General features: G+C 36.0%; 1 protein-coding gene across 1 annotated transcript; it reads right to left on the bottom strand.

The window, feature by feature from the left end:
* Positions 1-18826: 18826 nt before the first annotated feature.
* Positions 18827-21033, bottom strand: LOC121967319. The gene is made up of 5 exons (XM_042517466.1): positions 20353-21033; positions 20201-20258; positions 20028-20111; positions 19804-19939; positions 18827-19544 (listed from the first exon to the last, which is right to left on the bottom strand). The coding sequence occupies exons 1-5, from the start codon at positions 20963-20965 to the stop codon at positions 19284-19286; spliced, it is 1152 nt and encodes a 383-aa protein (XP_042373400.1). The 5' UTR covers positions 20966-21033; the 3' UTR covers positions 18827-19283.
* Between the last annotated feature and the right edge of the window lie 1108 nt (positions 21034-22141).

Here is a 22141-nt window from a genome sequence, read left to right as displayed (position 1 = left end):
ACACTAATCACAGCTATTCAACACTCTTGGCAATGGCTGTTGGCATTTCACAGGAAAAAAATGTGGATGACACTGTTCGTAGAGTAAGCATCCAATGCAGGACATTTTTGTTTAATCTAAAAGAGGAATGTAATAGAATGCTTTGTTTTTTGATTGATACAACTCTAGTATTATTTTTGAATGTTTTATTTCTCAATTTTTACCTAGAAATTGCTCCATAATACTCTTCCACTATGATGGAAATACGGAGGGTTGGTGTGATCTTGAGTGGAATGACAAAGCATTACACATAGTCGCTCGTAACCAGACAAAATGGTATGAATTGTTCCTTTTTCTTTGTTATGAAAAATGCAACTAAGAAACAATGGCTTTTGTGTGTTGGGTTGTTTCTCCGAAACATAGTTCCTCTCTAATTTGTAGTTTCTTTTCTCTTCCATGTATATTTTAGGGAAAATTACTTTTTTCCCCTTAAATGATGGGATTCGTATCAATTTTGTTAGCAACTTTGAGTTGTATTAATACCAAAGTTTAAAAGTATCATTCCTTTGTTCCCTTCTCATTCTTCTTCTTCACTTGTTTACCTTCAATCCTTATATTATGCTTTCTTTTGGCTACAAAGGTTTATACTTGATATGGTTATGAGGTGGAGAACCTGCCTGCATTCTATAAACCATCGAGCATTCAAATTGATCCATATAAATACCTTTGTGATTTATACTAAATGTGTGCTTTCTCTCAAAATCTCAAATTAATACTATCCATTCTGTTAGGCTGCAAACTCAACATCCTGATACTTGTCTAGGGATGCACTTAATAAACCCTTGCACACAGGGATACTTATATTATGCTTTCTGTTATCCGTGACAGTATAGTTTAATTAAAAATTGTACTCGTTGGAATCTTTCAAAAGATTTTGTGAGTGGAGTTACGTAATTTTTCTCCAAGAAGCAATCACTTCCCCTCCTGTAGTTACCTAGCAGTCATTTTAAACAATCGTATGATTTTAGTCTAACTTTAAACTTAATTGAAATTGAAATGCATTATCTGAGATTTTATTCTCACATGAGATAATTGCAGAAATTTGTGTAGTCTAATTCAATTGTGTTAGGCATCTAACATTGTTTCCACAGTCAAGCTAACTAATACACCAATATCCAGTTATCTATGTGCTATTGATATCGTGGCCAGTTAAACCATTATTTAAATCTATGTTTTAGATTGTTTTTCATACTAGCATGTTGTATCACTCTTTGCTTATTCCTTTGCTGTAGTATCAACTTGAAATATGAGAATAATCTTTAAGCTCAATCACAAGTCAAGATTTAGCAGCATTTTGAAGAAGATGGTGTTTCAACATTGCTCTAAAAGGTGATATTAGTAATTCTTAATTTAATATTCTCCTCTATTGTAATATTATTTTAATGGTGATTGTCTGAGGTTATTGAAATTTATTATGTCAATACAAGTAGAATCTTTTTGAGTTTCTGAGGTTATCTGTTTAAATAAAAATCTTCTCTTCCTATTAGCTAATTCTGTTGCTTGCTAGTGATTATGCTTATCTACTATTTGCTTTACTCTCACATGTGAGAGTCTGTTCTTTTCTTACATGTTTGTTTATATCAGATATTTAAGTTTATTTTATTTATAACAAGTACTCTCTAAGTTTATTTTATTTATAACAAGTACTCTCTTTTTTCTTGTGTTTAGGAAAGTGAAAGTGAGGATGATGGTCTTGACATAGGTGATGATGATGATGTTGAGGAACCTGAAAATGAACCAGAGGCTGTTAGGAAAGAACCAACCATTGAGAAACCTGCTCCTGTTTCAGCACCACCCAAAGATGCTGAAAGGCAACTGTCAAAGAAGGAGCTTAAGAAAAAGGAAATGGCAGAGCTAGATGCACTTCTATAGGAAATGGACATTGCAAATTTTAATTAGTTTATTTTTGATAGATAGTGAATTTTAATTCACTTGAGTTGCTTCATACATATGAAGCGACTGTTTAATGTGTGTTGAATTTGTTTATCCTTGTTATGCAGACAAGAAGCAATTGGAGCAAAGTAGTGAAGGGGAGAAGAAAGAAAGTATTGGTGCTCCTTCAGAGAACAGAATCTTAAAGAAGAAGAAATCCAAGAAAGAAAAATCATCAAAGGAACAGGAGGAGCATGATCAGAATCAGGAGAAAGGAGACATTGAAGCTGAACTGGCAGATGCATCTGTAGTTGACGTAAAGGAAAGGATAAAGAAGGTGGCCTCCATGAGGTAGAAGAAATCAAGCAAAGAGATGGATGTCGAACAGTTGAATAAAAGGGCTTCTTACTTAAGTAGTAGGCTAATTGGTACCTCAACTAGTCAATTGGTGGGTACGGACTTGATGTGTATAATATTTATGTGGATACGGACTTGATGTGTATAATATTTATGTGTTGGTTACATGGATATTGACTTGTTTGTATAATATCGGGTTTTCACTATTTCAAAAATCGAATCTGTATCGTTAAACAATACTGATATTACATCGATTTTCCACTGTTGCAAAACCGGTGTCATTAACTAATATTACATCGGTCGTATACCGCTGCCAAAAATGGTGTTATTAACATATAATATTACATCGGTTTTACACCCGATGTCGTTAAGTGCTACTACACCGGTTTTAACCCGATGTCTAAAATGGCAGATCTTTTACATCGCCTTCATAGACATCGGTCGAAAATGTAATAGACACCGGTGGAAAACCGATGTCTATGAGGGTTTTTGTTGTAGTGATTGTTGGTACCCCAAGGTTATTTTGATGTGATCAAATAAGTTAAGTTAGATCCTATTGTATTTAACCATGTGTCTAAGTGTGCAGGAACTTAGGAGCACAGGAAGTCGAGCAAAAGACGCAGCTAGCGAGAAGGATGACACGGGAGGGAGCCGATGGACTCGGTGCGTCTGAGGGATGAGGTATTGCGGAAGAGTACGCGAGCATACGAGAAGGAGGCGTGCAACATTTCCAAGGGACGAGAAATCGGAGCGGAAGCTTGCTCGAGAAGAAGGTCGGAAGTTGGGTTCGGGTGAGCCCTATTTCCGATGGTCGAAATCACTCAAGCGAGCGGAACCGGAGTAGAAGGCCCGGATTGGAAAAAGTCAACATTGTTGACTTTCTTGGTTCGAGCACCCGGACTCCAGGTGCCTGGAACGAAGTTTTATCTGGATCACGTTTGACCATGATCCGTTGCGAAGGGATAAAATTTTACCCCCCCCTCTAGGTACCCCGAACAAGGCTATAAATATAGCCTTGGTCTAAGAAGCTAAATACAACAAGCATTCTTGCAATAACACTTGTATACTTCCATTTTCCATTTAGCTTTCTATTTTTGTGCGATCATTGCTGTAACAAGGCTTCTCCGCCTGAAGGAGATATTAGTGCGCTCTACTTCCTTGGATTAACAACCTCCCCTGTTGTAACTAAGTAAAAAATTCTGTGCCTCTGTCTTTTTTGTTTCTTTATTATTTTTATACAAGTGTTTGTTTAAATTATAAGTTGAGGAAGGTTTTATTTTATTTTGTGCAGAGGCTATTCACCCCCTCTAGTCGGCTGCCAAAGGTCCTAATATACTCATCTTACTAAATTAGAACAATCTTAAAGACGTGTTTTATCTTTTCAGGAAAGGTGAATTAATATCGAAGGTAAGGACCGTAAATGAGTTGAACGTTCATAAACAAGTTTAGAGTTTGACTTGATAAGAACTTGTTTATGTTCGTTCAATACACACAAGATCGATTAAATAAACAAGATTGAACAACTCGTTAAACTAAATATATAAATAAACTTAAACATATATGTGTTCAACTTGTTAACATTCGTGAATTATATTTATTAATAAAAATTTTATCAACATGCTAAATAAATAAAAAAAACTTTTAAAATAAACAAATAAATTTAAATTATCAAACTTAATAATAAACCAAATAACTAAAAGTTTGAAACAAATTTGAATTGAAAGTTTGATAATATTTAAACGAATCAAGTTCAAACCAAACTTAAATTGAAAGTTCAATAAGATCTAAATAAACCAAGCTCAAGTCAACCTAAAACTTATTAAAAAATAAATCAAACTAAATTTAAATAATTATTTTAAAAATTTAACTCATTTTAAGCTGGGCAATTATCTTATTAAATAAATTTACACATCTTAAAATTTAAGATAACTTGACTTATTTACTGTCCTAATAGAAGGAATAAACGACCTCATATAAAGGGTTTCAAAAGTGGCAACTATGCCTGAACTTCTATGAAAAAATGTATAAAAAGTGTCTACTAAGCACGGACTTTTTAACAACTAATAGAATTAAGAAATTTTAATTATTTTACCATTGTTAATAAACGACATTATTCTTCTCCTAATTTTATGCTTGATTATTCGCCTACTTAATCCTAATTAATTTCGTACCTTGTTGGATATATCCACTTATGTATTTACCTGTATAAAATACTCTCATACACCTCGATTATTTAAAAAAAAAAAATTGTATAAAATATTCTCAAAGTAGCTGGCAGCAGCTGTAGAGTACAAAGTATTCTCAAGTCGCCTCGATCCCCTCCCCTCCCCTCCCCTTCTTCCACGGCAGCGAGGCAGAGATGGAAGTTGAGCCTATCGCAGTCCTCAATCCGATCGCGAAGATGTCAATCACTTGTCGAGCGTTTTGATGGAGATCGAGGATGAGCTCGGCCTCAGGCAAACCGAAGGGCGACGACTTCGGAGTTTATTTAACTGACGTTTGTTGTTGGAGAGAGGTTTCGGCGAATTTGCGGCATGAGATCTCGAAAGAGGAATTTGCTAAAGCCTAAAGGATTGATTCTCTAAATTCATACGCATGCGGAGGGCATGGACAAGGAGAGGAAGAGGGAGCAGATTTTCGAGAATCGTATTATATATAATGCTGGAGCTGCCCACTTCCATGACTAAGTACTCTTCCTTGCATCTCTGTTCTATATATGCCTCTTCTTTTCCAATTTTACCAGGAGAACTCGGCCATAGAAGCGAAGCGGAGCCGAGCAGCAGCATCTCCACGAACTCATTGCTGGTCATGCTGATCTTCTCCGATCGAGTAGGTACGTACAGGCTAAATTCGCGTCCATGCCTGCCGGCCGGTTGTGCGCCAGAAAAAGTTGTTGGCATAAGGCAATTTGATCCTTTCATCCGATGCTAGAAGCCGTAGCTTTCTATGATCTCCCTCGGTCCCTACCCCGAAGAAAATTAAGCCCCCCTTCGAGCATCGAATGGAAGGATCAAATCAAATTGCAGCAATTTCTTCGGGAGTCGCATGCAGTTAGTTATATTGTGCGGGCCTACTCGAAGCAGATCGCGATCATGGGCATGTTCAATGCAAGGTTTATGTATTTTTTCTAAGACGTTTGTAAATTTTTTTTTATTTTTTTCTAAGACGTTTGTAAACTAAAAAAAATTGAATAGAAAATCTTCAGTTTGAGATTTATAATTTAAGAGTCATAATAAAAATATACATTTATTCTTTTGTTTCGAATTTAATATGATATGTATGAAGTCATTTAAAAATTTAATCATTCAAGATATTTTAATAAACTTTTATATTATTGACGTGGCATATTGAAATCTTGAAAAAAAATCATTTAAAATTTTAACCATTAGAAATATTTTAATAAACTCTCATATTATCGATGTGTCATATTGAGATTTTGAAAAAAAAAATTCATTTAAAGGAGCATGAACTTTTTAAATCAAAAAATATGATCTGAATCAATTTACTCATAGGTGAAATTTTATGAATCTCATCTATTATTCAGATGGGATTTATAAAATCTCATCTCATCTATAAAGGACTCCAATCTAAGAATAGATCAAAAGTTATAATCCAGAAGATTCAGATTATATTTAAAATTTTAGAGACGTCCTTACGTTGTTCAGTAATAAATTATGAAAATGCTGCCACGCTGCTCGATTGGATGCGCTGTCATGGCCGAGTTTTTTCAGGAGCGACGGCTCATCAAAGTGGGATGCAAGCTCCACTGATTGTGGACAATATATTAATTAATTAATCAAAATCAATTCCCTCCTCTGTCTGTAAATCATGATCTGCTGATTAAAATCTCCGGATTATGTACAATTCATTTCCTCACTGATTTGTCCTCTCGATTATCATGATTTAATTTTCTCATGATAATATGAGGTCAGATGCAACGGGAACACGGATGACAAGTGATTTCATCTTTTTTGAGGCATGATCTGCTTATTAAAGTGTTACCAAAATGAAATTTAGAATTTAAATATTGATATAAATGAGATAAATATCTCTCTTATATATTAGAATATCCACATCAGCTATCTTATCCAAAGATTTTACTTTAAATTTTAAATAGGGTAACTAAAAACTCTCTGTATCAGTTACTCTATCCATTTTCTAAATTTAGATTTGATGAATAATGATTCTCTAAATTTAAGAAATAAAATTTCTATCTAAAAATAAAATAATATTTCTTTTTAATCTCTCTCTTCCCACTCAATCTCTCTTCTCCCACTCTTTCCATAAATATAATAATAAAAAATAGAAGAAAGAGAAAAATAATAATAAAAAAAATAAGGATGATGAAAATTTTAGTGTATTTGATGTAGTGTGTAATAAAAAATGATTATCTAAATTTAATAAAATGAGTCATTTATCCTAAATTTTAAATATAGTAATAGAGAAACTGATGTGGATGCTCTTAGTCCTTAATCTAAAGGTTAATAATTATTCATGATTTATTTTCATGATATTAATTTAAAGATGGATTGATGGGAATATTAAGAGAGAGCGTATTTATCTATGCCATCATCTATTGATTAGGAAGATAAAATTTTATGTATTTTAAAAAAACTAATAAAATACATAAAATTGAAAAAACAAGAAATACATAAAAAAATATATATAAATAATAGGAAAGTGTGAAATTAAAAAGATAATTTAAAGAAACGAACATTTTTTTTACTACATTAAAAATTATATAAAATAATAAAATAATAATAAACAGAATTATTAAAAAAATTAAATAAAAATTAAAAAAATACAAGTAATTAAAAACAAGAGATATATAAAAGTCATTTTAAAGGGAAGATAAGGGGTGCTGTGCGCGAGAAGCAATTTACCTGCAAATTCATCGAAATCTCTGCTACTCAAGTGGTAAAAGGTGATTTGCTCATCCCTAATACCTCCGTCAATTCGTCCATAGGTCAATACGGAGAAGGTAAATCACGGATGACTACTAGTCATTAATACAAATGGTCAATACATGGAGAAAGTTATATTCGATCACGTCAAGTTTCGATCCCAAAATCTTATGAATCTTTACTACTCAAAAAGATAGATCCGCTATCTTGATCTGCTACTCAAGCATAGTGAAAGATGGCCCTTTTCATTAATTGGGACAAGTGGCCCATGTGATCCATCATGCTTGTTTGCAAGTCAAGTGGCAAGGCGTGCCAATCTTTTTTTTAAAGCATCATGATGATTAGAGATATTTTTTAAAAATATTCGTGATCTCCATTTTTATATGATTCTTTAAATATTTTATTATTTAAATATCTTAAATTTCATAATAAAATATTTCATCAATCGAATATTTATAGGTCTCATTCATCAAATATTCACTTTTAAATATCCCTAATTTCACAATAAGTATCTCATCAATAAAATATTTATATGACTCATGTCCATTTAATTAACTTACATTTAATTTTAAGAAAAATATAATAAAAGACATTTAAATTTAAGAAAAACACTACTTCACATGAATACAAATATTTTATAAATTTAAAATTAAAATACAGATATACAAACCATATTAAATTAATAAAACACATAGCGATAAACTGTAATTAATAAAATAAACATGGAGTAGATAAAATAAACCATAGAAATTAACTACATGTTCAATTTTTTCTTCAGCTATTCACATATCGCTAGATGATTTTAAGGTTGTTCATCTGTCATACCTCGTGTATCCATTACGAGGAGTTGATGTGCTTGGATGAGTTGGTCCACTTTCTTATTGTTATTATACTCTTCTAAATGTGGCATTGATTATTGCATAGCATGATTCAATTCATCAATTAGGCCTACTCTTTCTTTGTCTTTCCTCTTTGCTACCTTCTGTTCGGGCGAGATTGGATTTCTCTATCATCTATATCAACAGTTGTGTTAGGATTAGAAGAGTCAGTATGTGCACCTGATGATTCTGATGTTCTTACTTTCTTTATATCCCGTCGCTATGAGGATTGAGGAGAATACATTAAACTATCTTTCACGATTCTCCACACATGCTCATATTGGAAAGTAATTTTAAAAGTACTCTTGTATTCTTCATGAGCTCGCACCATCAAATCCTCGTCACTCAATCCGCTTGGTCGATCATTATACCATTTATTATAGATTCCATTGTATCTATTTACGATCTTTTTCAACGAAACCCAATGTGATTTTGCTTTCTCCGCAGTTCTCTTTTTAGCTCCCTTATCTCAATTGGTATTGTAGTATATCATAACTCATTTCCAAAATGACTCACTCTTCTGGGTATTACCAACTACTGAATCTTCACTCATAATTGTGTAGGCTGCTGCAAGGAACTTATCATCTGCTATTGTCCATACCGTTCGCTTGCTATGGTCTTCATCTAATTCGTTGCTCATCTTTGGTGCTTGATTGAGAATAATATCGTCTGATACGGTGCATAACGGTGGGGTCCGATAAGGTTGGGCAGTCAAAAGTTAAGGAAACGTGGCAGTCAGAAGTCAAGGGGACGGGGGCAATGTAAGGAAATATGTTGCTAAACACGCAAACGCGCAGCGGAAAAACATATTTCCTCCAGAAGATTCATGCGAAGGGAAAGAGAAATTCCTACATATACTAAGTTTTCTAACATAGCATGAGATTATACCTTTGTAGCATGCTCACGGACTCTCGACAGCTCGGATCATAGCACGATCTCGCGTTCGCACCTCTACGGTATCCACACGAACAAGCGCTCATTTGTCTCATAAACTCACAAAAGGAGAAAGGTTGTGCTAGCAACCATGAAAGTGGATTTCGGCCAAGAGGAGAGGAGCAAGGAGAATGAAGAGAATTAATTAAAAATGAAGAGTAAAAAGCTTAAGTATTTTCATCCAATGAAAATATTTAATTAGCATTAATAGCCTTAATGAGCATTTACAACTCCTCATTTCAAATGAGTGTAACAAATTCAATTTCAAAAATTGAATGAAATGAATAATTGAATTTCAAAATTCAATAATGATCTTCATTAAATCTCACTTGAGTCTAACTCAAGTCTCTTCACTTGAGTCTAACTCAAGTCTAATTCACTTGAGTCTAACTCAAGTCTAATTCAATCGAGTCTTACTCAATTAATCCTCATGCAATTCAAATCAATGAATCAATATTTCATTAATTCAAATTGACTCCTTGAGTCTAATTTGAATTGGACTTAATCCAACAATTAGATCCAATTGAGTCCAACTCAATAAGTCCAATTCGGATTAGACTTAATCCAATGATTCATCATATGAACCCATCTTCAAATCTACTTATTTTTTGTGTGTGACCCAATAGGTTCTCGTAATATTGGCAATGTACCCAAATCAATATTTAGATACATAAGCAATGAGTGACATCTAGCAAGGCATCATTGCTACCCAAGTGACGAGAATGTCAAGATCCGACCTAACCTATCTGTGGCTATTATCTTATATGACTTTGTCCCTCTATCCTTGATATCTAGGTTAATCAATGAGGCATAGACTATGTCATCCTCTTATCAACCTTTGTGTTTCTTGATCTCTAAGTAGACACACTGAATCAAATAAGCTCAATATCTCATATTAACTCATTTGTGCATGGTCATGCTTTCTTGTATCCTACTAATCAAGGGGCCCACAGATATCGCCTCCGTCATAAGGAAGGGATAGATCTCATCTACATCACTCACATCTCTCCGCATAATTCATTGCATACCCAGTGATCGACTTTATTGTCCACCTTGTTACAGGTGACGTTTGCCGATACCAAAGTACACAACTCCTTATGTAGGGAACCGTAGCGACTTCAGGTCTAAGGATTATTTATACCAATAGTCACATGAGAATGTTTATGACACTCATATAATGATCCATGAAACATTCTCATGGCGGGTCATTCAGTATATATTCTCTAATATATACCCATGTGTCAACCTGATATCTCATATCCATGACTTGTGAGATCAAGTCATCCGTTGACCTACATACTAGTCTCAACGCATTAATATTGTCCTTGTATATTAATGCTCGACTAGGAATAGTTAAGAGTAGTGTTCTCTATAATATCTCACTATCAATTCAACCAATTGATATACTGTGGATAAGAACCTACTACCCAAGGACATTATTATACTTATTCAATTGACACTAAATTGAAATAAATAAAATAACCAACTTTGCCTTTTATTAATAATGATATATGATACAAAATGAGCCTTTTACAATCATCTCATAATTGGTACTAGGGCTAACACTAACAGGCAATCAACAAGAAGGGAAAGAGGGAGTAGGATCAGGTGACGACGTCAACAACTTAATTCCTGGTCGGGTTCGCACAGACCGGAACTCCGGATCTGAGACACCTGGGTAAACAGTCGGGATGATACCTGACCTGGAGTTAACGGGTTGGGCTCTCCTATCCTGGTTGTACTCAGGTCTAATGCTATCAATAAGCTAAACTCCCAGACAGCTAACTCCCGGTCAGCTCTTGGATGATCTCTCCACAGCTTCCTGCCCCCAAGGTTTAGGCCGAGCATTATACTCGATCGGTTATCCCGGGCTGCCCTATTCATGCCCGGTCGGGACAGAAGGCGCTACATGACAACGAGGTCAAAGAATTGTAACCGTCTATCAGAGAATAACTGTTGAATGTCAGGGAATATTCCAACGGTTTGCAGCCACCTACGAATGGAACCTTCCTTTAGTCTATAGGAGGATGTCACGTGTCCTCCATCATCTGGCCAGTCCTGACACCCAACATTCTCTGACACTAGTCAGGCTCCAAGAGGTACTCACTGTCATATAAAAAGGGAGGTCGTCTCCCTTGTGCAAGTACGCTCTCTCCTTTCTTTCTTCTTCATACACTGTTCTTCTGGGGAAAAAGTGGTAGATCATTTGGAGCGATAGAGGGTGGGTGAATATCGTGCTTTTTAAAACTATTCTTTTCTTTCAAATCAAAGTCGTGCAGCGGAAATAAAAAGGAGACAAAGTATTTTACTTCGTTCGGAGTATAGCTCGACTCTTACTCGAATGCCCGCAGTCCTTGACCGCACCGATGGGAAAAGCACTAAAGACCTTCTTTCCGAAGTCCTCGGAAAGAAGTGAATCGTACAGATATAAGAATGTTAAGATAGTAACACACCTACTATCTTATGTAAATTAAGTGCAATAACATAATTATACCGACAATAAGATTTGAAAGACGAAGCTTGGTTGGCACGAATGAAGTTGCTTGCTGAAATCGTAGGCGTGAGCAGCTTGCAGAAGAGCACCATAATTGATTAGAAAGTTATTCTTTTTCCTCTGACTTTGAGCCTCAATTTATAAGAGTACTGGAGGTTCGATCGACCGATCCCTCTTTTCGATCAACCGAACCAGCTCCATTCCTTCCTTGCTGAAGACTGCAACTGGCTCGATCTGTCGCAGTAAGTGCTCATGAATGGTTCGGTTGACCGAACCCATTTTTCGGTCGACCAAACAGTCTATTTCCCTGTTCGTCGAAATCTGCCGAGATCCTCATTAATGCTGCAATTAATTTTGATTGGATCGGTCGGTCGGTCATCCGGTTTGGTCGACCGATCAGCCTTTTCCCTTTTATGTTGATCGATGTTTGTTAACTTGGTCCGTGCTGAGTCACCAGGGATCGGTCGACCGATCTTACTGTTCGGTCGACCGATCAAGCTTTGATCGGACTTTGACTTTGATATAGTCTGAGTTGTTTGCTTTCTGATTTTGTCTGTTATGCTTTGTTCGGTCGACTAAACCGCTGGTTCGGTCGACCGATCCAGTCTGACCTGCAACACAGTGTTAGAACAAAAACTTCCTGCAACATAGATGTTAGCACACAGCATAATAATGAATGAGTAATAAAAGAACAGTAGAACTGTTCTTGATCTCAACTTGGAAACCTTCCCGATTTCTTCAATTGGATCAGCGACCTAGGGTTGTTCCCTTCTGGAACTCGACCTCACAGTCGCTCCTCCAGTTTGTTTACCTCAACCCACCTGCCAAACTTTGATCCTCCAGATCTAGTTTGCACTTTTCACTCAGCCTTGATCGGCTCCCCAGGACTTTTCCTTCGATCTTCAGCCCTCCAGACCTCTCGATCATACCACCAAGCATTGGGTCCCCTTGACCTGCTTGGATTTGCACCTGGGTTTCACGATCTGCTAAGATTTCTCTGCCTAGCCTCCAGCTAGGGCTTTCTCGGTTGAGTAAACATCCTGCACACTTAGTCAATTTATTAGATCACAACAAGACTTAACTTGAACTTTTGACAACATCAAAACTCAGGTTTGATTCTGGTGCAGCTTGCACCAATAATCTCTCCTTTTTTGATGTTTGGCAACCAAGGTTCAAAGTTAAGTTAAAAATATGCAACAAGTAAATAAATAAGCAGTTAATAAAGTCAAATATGATTTTCTACCTGTCCAACATTCATATAGGATAGATGGAATTGACTTTGAATGTACTTTGTTAAATATATAGGCCACAGTTAATAATGTATCTCCCCAGTAGGAGATCAGCAAATTAGCCTATGTCATCATAGACCTAACCATTTTAAGAAATGTCTTATTTCTTTTTTCAGGTGCCCCATTTTACTATGGTTTTCCAGGGATTGTTAGCTATTTTATAATCCCTCTATCATTACATATTGTTTTGAACATATCAAAAAAATATTTCCCTCCATAGTCTGTGCGTAAAGTCTTAACCTTTCATTTCATTTGATATTCAACTTCGTTCATATAACGAATGAAGCAATTTAATGTTTCATATTTATAAGAAATCAAATACACATAACCAAAATCAGAGAAATCATCTATAAATGTAATGAAATATTAAACTCCATGTCTAACCTTCACATTTATTGGACCACACATATCCGAATAAATTAATTGCAATGGTGATCCAGATCTAATAGTCTTACTAAATGATTTCCTAGTTATTTTTTCAACAAGACAATACTCACATATAGACAAGTGAATCTTAGCCCGAGTGCCCAATAGACCCTCTCTAGCTAACCAATTCATACGTTCTTGTCCTATGTATCTTAATCTAGCATGTCAAACCTATCAGTTATACCTGCATCACTAGTTAAAGCAATGTTCGAAAAACAACCTTCAATTGTACAATTGGCATCTAGTTCTACATTAAGAACCATAAATCATTTGTTAAAATCTATATCGGATTGATACTGAGTCAATCTTAAGTTTAATATACCGGCTGTAAAAATTAATATAATACCCTAAATTGACATGTAATGGAAGCAAGATTCTGTCGAATTTCAGGAGTATATAGGATATCATGTAGAAACAAAATACTATCACCATGGACGTTGAGTTTGCAGTGCTAACTCCTTTGACTTCAACTCTTGCATTATTTCCTACATAGATCCATTTGTTGATAACTGGTATCCGACGATACTCTACAAATGTAACTTGCTCCCAAACTATAGGGTTGGTTGCTCCCGACTGTATAATCCACATATGATAAAACTCAGCTAATAACACTGAACTAGTAATAAAATGATCAGGAAAAGAAGACACACTTGGATTTACCTTTTTCGATTTAGTGCACTCTCGGGAAAACTGACCCTTCTTGCCGCAATTAAAGCAAGTCAACTTACTTTTAATTTTCACTCTAGTGTTCTTTCCTTTCTTCTTGATTGAGCCCTGTCCCATAGTAGCAGCTCCTTTCTTCTTTCCCTTCCCCTTCTTGAACCATTTCTTTTTCTTGGATCTAGATGACCCAACAGAACCGACAACCACATACGCCAGTCTAAAAATCCTTACGGATTCTATTCTCTCTACCTCCAATTCTACATGGTGTGAGACATCAGTGAAAGTCTTAATATTCTCACTTTAAGTTAGAGCCTAATTCATGATTTCATAAGAATCTGGAAGGGAATGAATAACTGCTTGAACCTATTGTTCATCAGTCAACTCATGACCAGTAGTTTTAAGCTCTCGAATTATATTCGACATCTCCTTGAGGTGTTGAACCATTGAAATATTTAGATATTTCTTATAGCTGTCAAACTTGATCGTCAGCTATCAAAGCTTGCTCAGACTTACGTCATTGTATTTATCCTTAAAGGCTACCCAGACTGTATGAGCCTTAAGATACAACTCATACTCAAAAATTAAGTCATCTACCATTGAACTAATCAATATGCCCTTTACAGTGGAGTCTTTTTTCTTTCACGTCTTATAGGCATCAAGATCTCGTCTGTTTTGTATAGTGGGACCATATACAAGTTCTACCATAACTTGATTTATAACTTCCAAAACTTCTTGTTCCTCAAGTATATACTGTATCCTAATGTGCCAAATTTTATAGTTTTCCCCATTAAGTTTTCTCCCTTGTTGAGTTTAGTTATAATGTTCTTAGTTGTCATAATCTACCATAAATAAATAAATTATTTAGATATTCAGTGTGTATTGTATGTATGTAATATCTTATCAACTCAATATAAATATGATTTAGTTTATAAAATTAAGTGATAACTATATTTTCACTCATCATTTGTATCTTTTAATCTGACCGACATTGATAAATTATATTACATACATGCCATCTAATGAACTTCATCATTGTTTACCTTTTTTTAATTAAATAAACTAATCATTTATAATTATATTCATAATGAACTAATCAAAGAGTATCTGTATTGATCATTTATCATGTAGAATAATTGACATAATAAACATACGAATGAACATATCATCATAAACATGCTGCATATTGTTAATATATAACAAACTCACACAACCACTTACATAAACTAAACGGATTTATTATCATTCGTACATAACGACAGTAACAACAACAGAACTCTAATAAACTAGATAGGCTAACACCACTCCCATTAGGACAGATACTAGTGTAGTGACCAATATAATCCCTTTCAACTTGGAATCTGTTAGTACCACAGGGTAGTTTTGATATGGTCAACCAAGTTCAGGTAGGCCCTGTTATGTTTGATCCTTATGTCTAAGTGTGTAGGAGCTTAGGAACACAAGAAGTCAAGCGGAAGACGCAGCTAGCGAGAATGATGACACGGGAAGGGAGTCGACGGACTTGGTATATTCGAAAGACGAGATGCTGCGGAAGAGTACACCAGCGGATGAGAAGGGTGTGCACGACATTCAAGGAACGAGAAGCTAGGAACGAAGTCTGCTGAAGGAGAAGGTCGAAATTGGGTTCAGGTGAGCTCAACTCCAGTTAGCCGGAGAATCACCTACGTGAAGAACTACTCGAAGAGATCATCTTTGAGCTGAGTTGCCCTGTGGAAGGCGTCTTCCATGGTTGGAAGGCGCCTTAGATGAACAGTACGAAGGCCCCTTCTAGTCTTTGAAGGAGTGTTCTGATAGTCGTTAGACGCAGATAGAGTTTTATCCGCAGTGGATAAAACTTATCTGATGGAAGGTGTCTTGGAGGCGTCTTCAAGGTACGGATAGAGTTTTTTTAGGAACTATAAAAAGACCCCCTGAACTTAGGAAATAATCAACAACTCCTGTATTCGTTTCGTAGCTTATTTCTGAGCATTCAAAGAGTATAAGAGACTTCTCCGCTTTTAACGAATGCAACTTTTTAGTACTTTTTTTTCCTTGGATTACCCTATGTTGTAATTAAGAAATTTCTTAGTCTCTTTTATTTTTAGTTGCTCATTTTCTTTTGTTATAATTGTGCTACTAATCTAAGTTGAAAGATCGGGAAAGGTTAATTTTTTTTGTTATATAGGCAATTCATCCCCTCTTGCCACCCCGCTGCGCCAACAGAATCATTTAGGGCAATCTCAGGTAGGACAACTTCAAGATTTTTCAATGGATTGGCAATCGAATTCTCTTCTAGATCTTCCTCAAACTCTTTAGGGTCCTCTTCGGACTTTTCAAAATCCTCTTCATGTATATAGTGAAGCAATTCCTCACATAACTCTGAATATGTGACACGTCCTTCATGGTGCCCCCATACATAGTCTGCTACCACCTTGGGATACACCAGCAATGAACGCATCAAAGCCTAGATCTTGTAATTGTCCAAGACTTGAAACTCTTCCCACTCGAGTTTCTAGAATAATTTATCAAGTCGTCCAATGTGTCACCGACTCCATAAACAAAATTATACTCTATCTCCTGAATTTCCTTCCTCAGCTGGTTCCGTCACACTTCGCGACGAGTCAAGGTGGTAATCTTCTGTGTCATCTATAAATTGAAATTAAATAAATCAGTATAAAACTAACTAACCAATACAAAACCAGTTTAATTCAATTTATATAAGCATAGAACCAACATTATTAATCAAGAAAAATAAATCTTCTCGATTTTCAAGAGTCTAAGTCGACTGACCTATTGAACCAGTCGATTGGGAATCCAAATCCTAAGCTTGATCCATTGTCCCCGTTAGAACTAATTTAATTAGACAAGGATCTTCTGTACCTATATTTTATTATTATTTAATCTAAGTCTATTTAAGTCAATCTCAGACTTATTGATCAAACCAATACCTATTGGATTAAATCTGACCTATTAGAACAAATCTAATATATTTGATCAAATTTGATCCAATAGAATAAATTTGATCATTTGATCATATCTAATCTAAACCTAATTAATCAAATCAACCTAAATTGATTCTAATTTGGATCAAACTGGTTCGATTAAACCAACCAACTAACTAATAATTTAAAGAAGACTAAATCTAATTGAATTAAAATGATCTGATTAAATTAACTAATGATCATTAAATCTTACTTGATTAACTAATCTAATCTAATTAAATTAACTAATAATTTAAACTAGCCCGGAGTGTAATTTGTGTTAAACTGATTCCAACTAATTTAGTTTGAAATCAGACAGATAAAAATTTAAGGAAAAAAAACTCAACTTAATTTTTCTTTCTCTGTTTCAGGAGAGAAAAAAAAATTTAACTAGAATTTTTGTTGTTGTTTTTATTTCTCTCATTCACGATAGAATATTTTCTTTCGTTTTTGTTTGATTTATAAAAATTAAACTTTTTCTCAAACACTATATTCACGTTTTTTTAGCTGCTTTCTTCGCCACGATCTCCGCCGCCTCTACCACATCAACCGCGACAGATGCGGTTGTCGGCTACGACGGCCAGCCGTGGATGCCTTCGTCGGCCACTGACACATCGCCGGCGGCCTCTGACGGATCGCGCCCCAGCCACTGACGCATCGTCGGCCACTGCGAGAGGCGATTTTTAGCGCTTTTCAGCACGCCCCGACCACTGACGCATCGCCGGCCAGTCGGGATGCCTTCGCCGGCTCCGTCGTCGACATACCTCCATGACACGAGCCTGGCTCCGGTAGGAATTATGACGTTATCACGATTTCCCTGCCCACACAGTACGCTCTCGCTGACCTCGGGAGCACAGGGACATGCCAGCTAGGGTTTGTGAGGACTCATCCGTCCCGTCACCTCCGCGTCCAATCCCAGCGACGATGAAATTCGACAACTACGGTATAATCCTTAATGCTCTGATAGGAATTATAATAGAGGAATTCGGAGAGGAGAGAATGTTGGAGGGAAGAGCAATCACATCTACGAAATCCGAAAGTCCTTGCTAGTTCATAAACTAAATCCCTGCAATTATGGATGCTCTCTTTCTTTGCCTAAATAATAGAAATCCCACGTCCCCAGTACCAACAGGTCTTACAAGTCTTAGTTTTTGACAAACTCAGTCCACAGCGTTTGCATAGGTTTAGGGCAATTGTAAGACAAGTGAAAGTTCATTGGATATGATTTTTGAGTGAACATAAAGTTTTTGCTCATGGATACAGAGCTATTGACATCCAACCACTATAGTTTGGAATGGTGATTGACTATAGGCATTAGAATTGAGTCGTTGGAGCCTTTTATAAAAACTCTTTGAGAGCTTTTGGGCATAAGACTTCAGAAAAAAAAAATAGTCCTGAATCTCTTGTAATCAAAGTCCTCAAAAGATTTCAATGTTTGGCAAAAGGTTTAAGGCTTCAACTAAAGCTTTTAATAATTTGCTCTTCCCTAACCTTTTGTTTACATCGTCATAGAGAATGATGATTGCTTGGGAGAAAAAAATTCATATAATTGACCTAAAAATGTTGGATGATGGATTGTCCGCTTCGAGTGCTTCCTAATTTATTTTGATAATCGATGAAAAATTTTCATAGAATCGGATAGATCATCTCAAAATTAGTTGGGGTAAGTTAGGTACATGATGTCAACTACACCAAAAAAAAAAACAAAAAAAAATCATGTGATACAAAAATTAAATGCAACATATTATTAATGAAATGCACCTCTTTATATATGCACCATGTGCCTGCCTGTTGCCATCAAATTTTCTTAGCACTTTTGTAGCTGGTACAGCAACAGTCATCTCTTTATCATCCAATTAACATTAGCACATTGTATTGTATACTCAGTCTAACAAACAAAATAGAAAAGGTATGCTAAAATAAAAGGAGCCCCACGTTAATAAGATTCTCTTGCACATGCATATGGCACCAAGATAGAAAGAAAAAGAAAGAATGAATGAAAGAAACACTATACACTATTCCTCACGCAAAGTACATAGCCACATGCACATCACTGTATGACCTACTACTATCTTCAATGCACTACTCAATTTGCAATTGTAAACTTTTACAAGGTCCTAATTCAGCAACACATTTAGGGTTAAGACATGGACTAGTTTTGCTGAAGAGGAGGATGAGAAATCATGGAATAGTGAGGCATGCAGTGATCATGTATCACATGGAAAAAAGAAATTATCCATTATAACAACTACACTTGCATCTGCTTGCCACCTTCACATGCCATGCTCCTCCTTCACAAGAAGCAATTGGCTCATGCATTAATTCCTATCACTCCACAAACCACACACCCATATGCCTATCTATCTACACACAACCTTTAGCATTCTCCTCACAAATATATCTAGAGGATGTGACAGATATGATCAACTAAATTAGAGTATACTTATGGATCAGTTGGCAAAACGAGAGCAATGGAGGTGGCGAGGGCAGGAGATGGTGTGGTCGTTGGTCAGGCCAGCAGCCTGCATGAAGGAATGAACAATTGTCGAGCCGACGAAGCGGAAGCCACGGCGAACCATGTCCTTGCTGATGGATTCCGACTTGGAGGTCTTGACTGGGATTTTTCTGCAGGACTTGTAGTTTGTTGAGATGGGCTTGTGGTTGACGAAGACCCACAGATACTTATCCAAGGAGCCAAAGTTTCTCTTGACCTGCCCCATTCCAATCAAATGTGTTGCATGATTAAAGTTAGCTCTCCTTTTCAGCTTTTAATGGAGTTAGGGTGAGAAAAACTAAAGCTATCTCTTCATTCAGCTATCAATTCATGATTATGATATAGTTGACTTCAGACATGATATCATATTTTTCTCATGCATATACTTTCTAACACATAATATCTGGAAGAGAAGAAGAAAGGAAAGCTGGATGTAGCACAGAAACTCTACCATGAAGAAATGTTTATATATATACCTCTAAAATTCTCTTAGAATTTTCAATAATTCCTCTAACTCTTCCTAAATCCAGCTTCAGTTCCACACTGATGGAAACCATCTGCTTCTCTGTGAACTTGGAGACAGACTCTGCATCAAATTCAGCAAATGCCACCCTGCCACACAACATTTCTTTCAAGATTCTAAATTGTTTGAGACAAGTACTTTCCTCTGAATACAAACTGTTTCTAGCATTCATCTAACCTGAATTCATTCCTCTTCTTCAGTATAGTAGTCCAGTCCATCCCCACTTGAGCTCCTGTTAGAACAAGCAACTCAAACAACATCCTGCAAGTTTATCCATCTGAATCTTGTCAACATGTAAATTTAGTTGAAATTTGTGCAGATAAGATGAAGAAATTTGTGGAAGTAATCACCTGTCATCATGAACTGGAACTCCCCATTCCTCATCATGATAAGCAACATACACAGGATCTGTGTATACATCAGTAAGAGGATGGAACAATTAGTAATTTGCCCTAATTTTTCTTTGAGTTTATTGTAATTTGTAAAAGCCCTCTTTTGGTACCTGAACTCGGTGTTATGAAGCTGCACTTCTTCTCTTCTTGGGAGGCGCTCATGGCAATGCCGGGACACTCAATAGAACCCGCCAACTCCTCGATCTTGGCCGGAGTCCTCCCGTAGTGGGCGATCCGAAGCTTCCTCTGGGCTTGCACGAGCGCGGCGTGCTCCCTCTGCGCAGCGGCGACACTTCCGGCAACCCTGTTGCGCAGCAGTCCCGAAGAGAAGTCCGCCAACCGGATTTCTCCACTCACCTTCTCTGGCTTCTTGTTCTTCTTCTCCTTCCTCGCCGCCGCCGGAGGTGACCAGGTCGAGGCCTTCGGCGTGCGGAGCTTCTCGGTGCTAGAGTCGAGGCCGATGGGCTCGCCCCTCCGCTTGAGAAGGGACGTTTCCGTAATCTTCGTAGACGGTATCGGCGGTGATGGGTGGTCAATGGAAAAGACTCCGGCGGCTGCAGTGTTGGCGAATGAGGTGGGGAGAGAAGTCGATTTCTGCAGAGTGTGCTTGACCGGGCGGGGAGATTCCAGAGGAGAGATGCGGTTGGAGGGCGGCTGAAGAACTTGCCTGCCGTCGATCGCCGGCGATGCGGCATCGGATGATCTAATCTTGGAGTGGCACATGTTCCGATCCTTTTGTGGAGTTCGGAAAGGAATAGAAAGCAGAGAAGCCCAAAAGTGTTTATATAGACACAAAATATTATAATATATTGAATTATTTGAATTCGAGTATATAAAAAATAAAAAGTTAATAAATAATATATATATATATATATATATATAATTATATATTTTGGTTCATAAAGATATATGAAATATTGAAAAGGTGTATATTTTAAACAAAACTTAATTGTGTACAATAAGGTATATATTGACTTGGTAAAATATTATAAAAATATATATATATTATTAGTTGAAGAATTTTTTTTGACAAAAACTTAAGCTAAAGTGAGAGAATTGTATAAAGTCTTTATTTATTTATAGGCTTTGAAGGGGGCACGAGGTAAACTATAATGGCAATGGCTTTCGCCAACTAATAATTTGTCCTATTTTCATCACATTGATAGTCGAGGCAGTTAAAGGTTGTTAATTTTTTTCTTCTTCTTACTTTTGCATTAAAAATAAAATAATGAATCAGATAATAGTGACCATGAGGTGGCTGATTTACTCCTATAAAAAAATTTTATAAATCGTAAAAATAAATTAAAAAGTATTCATTACCAACGGTCTAGAAATTCAGTATTACGTGATTACGCATCTCATTTAAAAAAAAATCTCTATAAATATATTGTAGTTAGGGATCAAATTATAGATGCCCAAGTGACAATGTAGCACTCTTTCGCTTCTACTTACTTTTACACGATAATACTTACGAATATCAATTCGAATAGATTGAATCTGTTCAATCAGATCAAGTCGAAACAAGATATTACAAAAAAAAATCTCAATTCAAATCTAACTCGAACTTGAATACAATATGAAATTCTAAATCTGAACTCGAATTCGGACAATCCGACCAACTCAAATAATCCGACCAACCCAATTAAAATTTTTTTACTATTTTTTTAATTTTAGTTTAATATTTTATCATTATCATACTAACCTTCTACTATTATGTATTATCATGTTAATTTTTAAAATAAAATTTGATTTAATCTCAACAAAAAAAAATTAAATTCTAAATTCAGATCAACCTGAACCCAACCTGATCCTAACACAATCCAAGAACTGAATCCAACTTGAATCCAAAAACCTCCAACTCTAATTTAATATTTTTAAATTGACTCAAGTCGGGTTGGC

The sequence above is a fragment of the Zingiber officinale genome, chromosome 3B (genome assembly GCF_018446385.1).
Source record: "Zingiber officinale cultivar Zhangliang chromosome 3B, Zo_v1.1, whole genome shotgun sequence".
NCBI lineage: Eukaryota > Viridiplantae > Streptophyta > Magnoliopsida > Zingiberales > Zingiberaceae > Zingiber > Zingiber officinale.
This window is presented reverse-complemented; position numbering and strand designations above follow the sequence as displayed.

Excerpts from the sequence above, each read along its gene's own strand:
- LOC121967319 (XM_042517466.1), bottom strand. The coding sequence starts at position 20,965 with ATGTGCCACTCCAAGATTAGATCATCCGATGCCGCATCGCCGGCGATC. Across the intron at positions 20,112-20,200 it reads GTTCCAGTTCATGATGACAG|GATGTTGTTTGAGTTGCTTG; the intron begins GTGATTACTTCC and ends ATAAACTTGCAG. Across the intron at positions 19,940-20,027 it reads AAGAAGAGGAATGAATTCAG|GGTGGCATTTGCTGAATTTG; the intron begins GTTAGATGAATG and ends GTTGTGTGGCAG.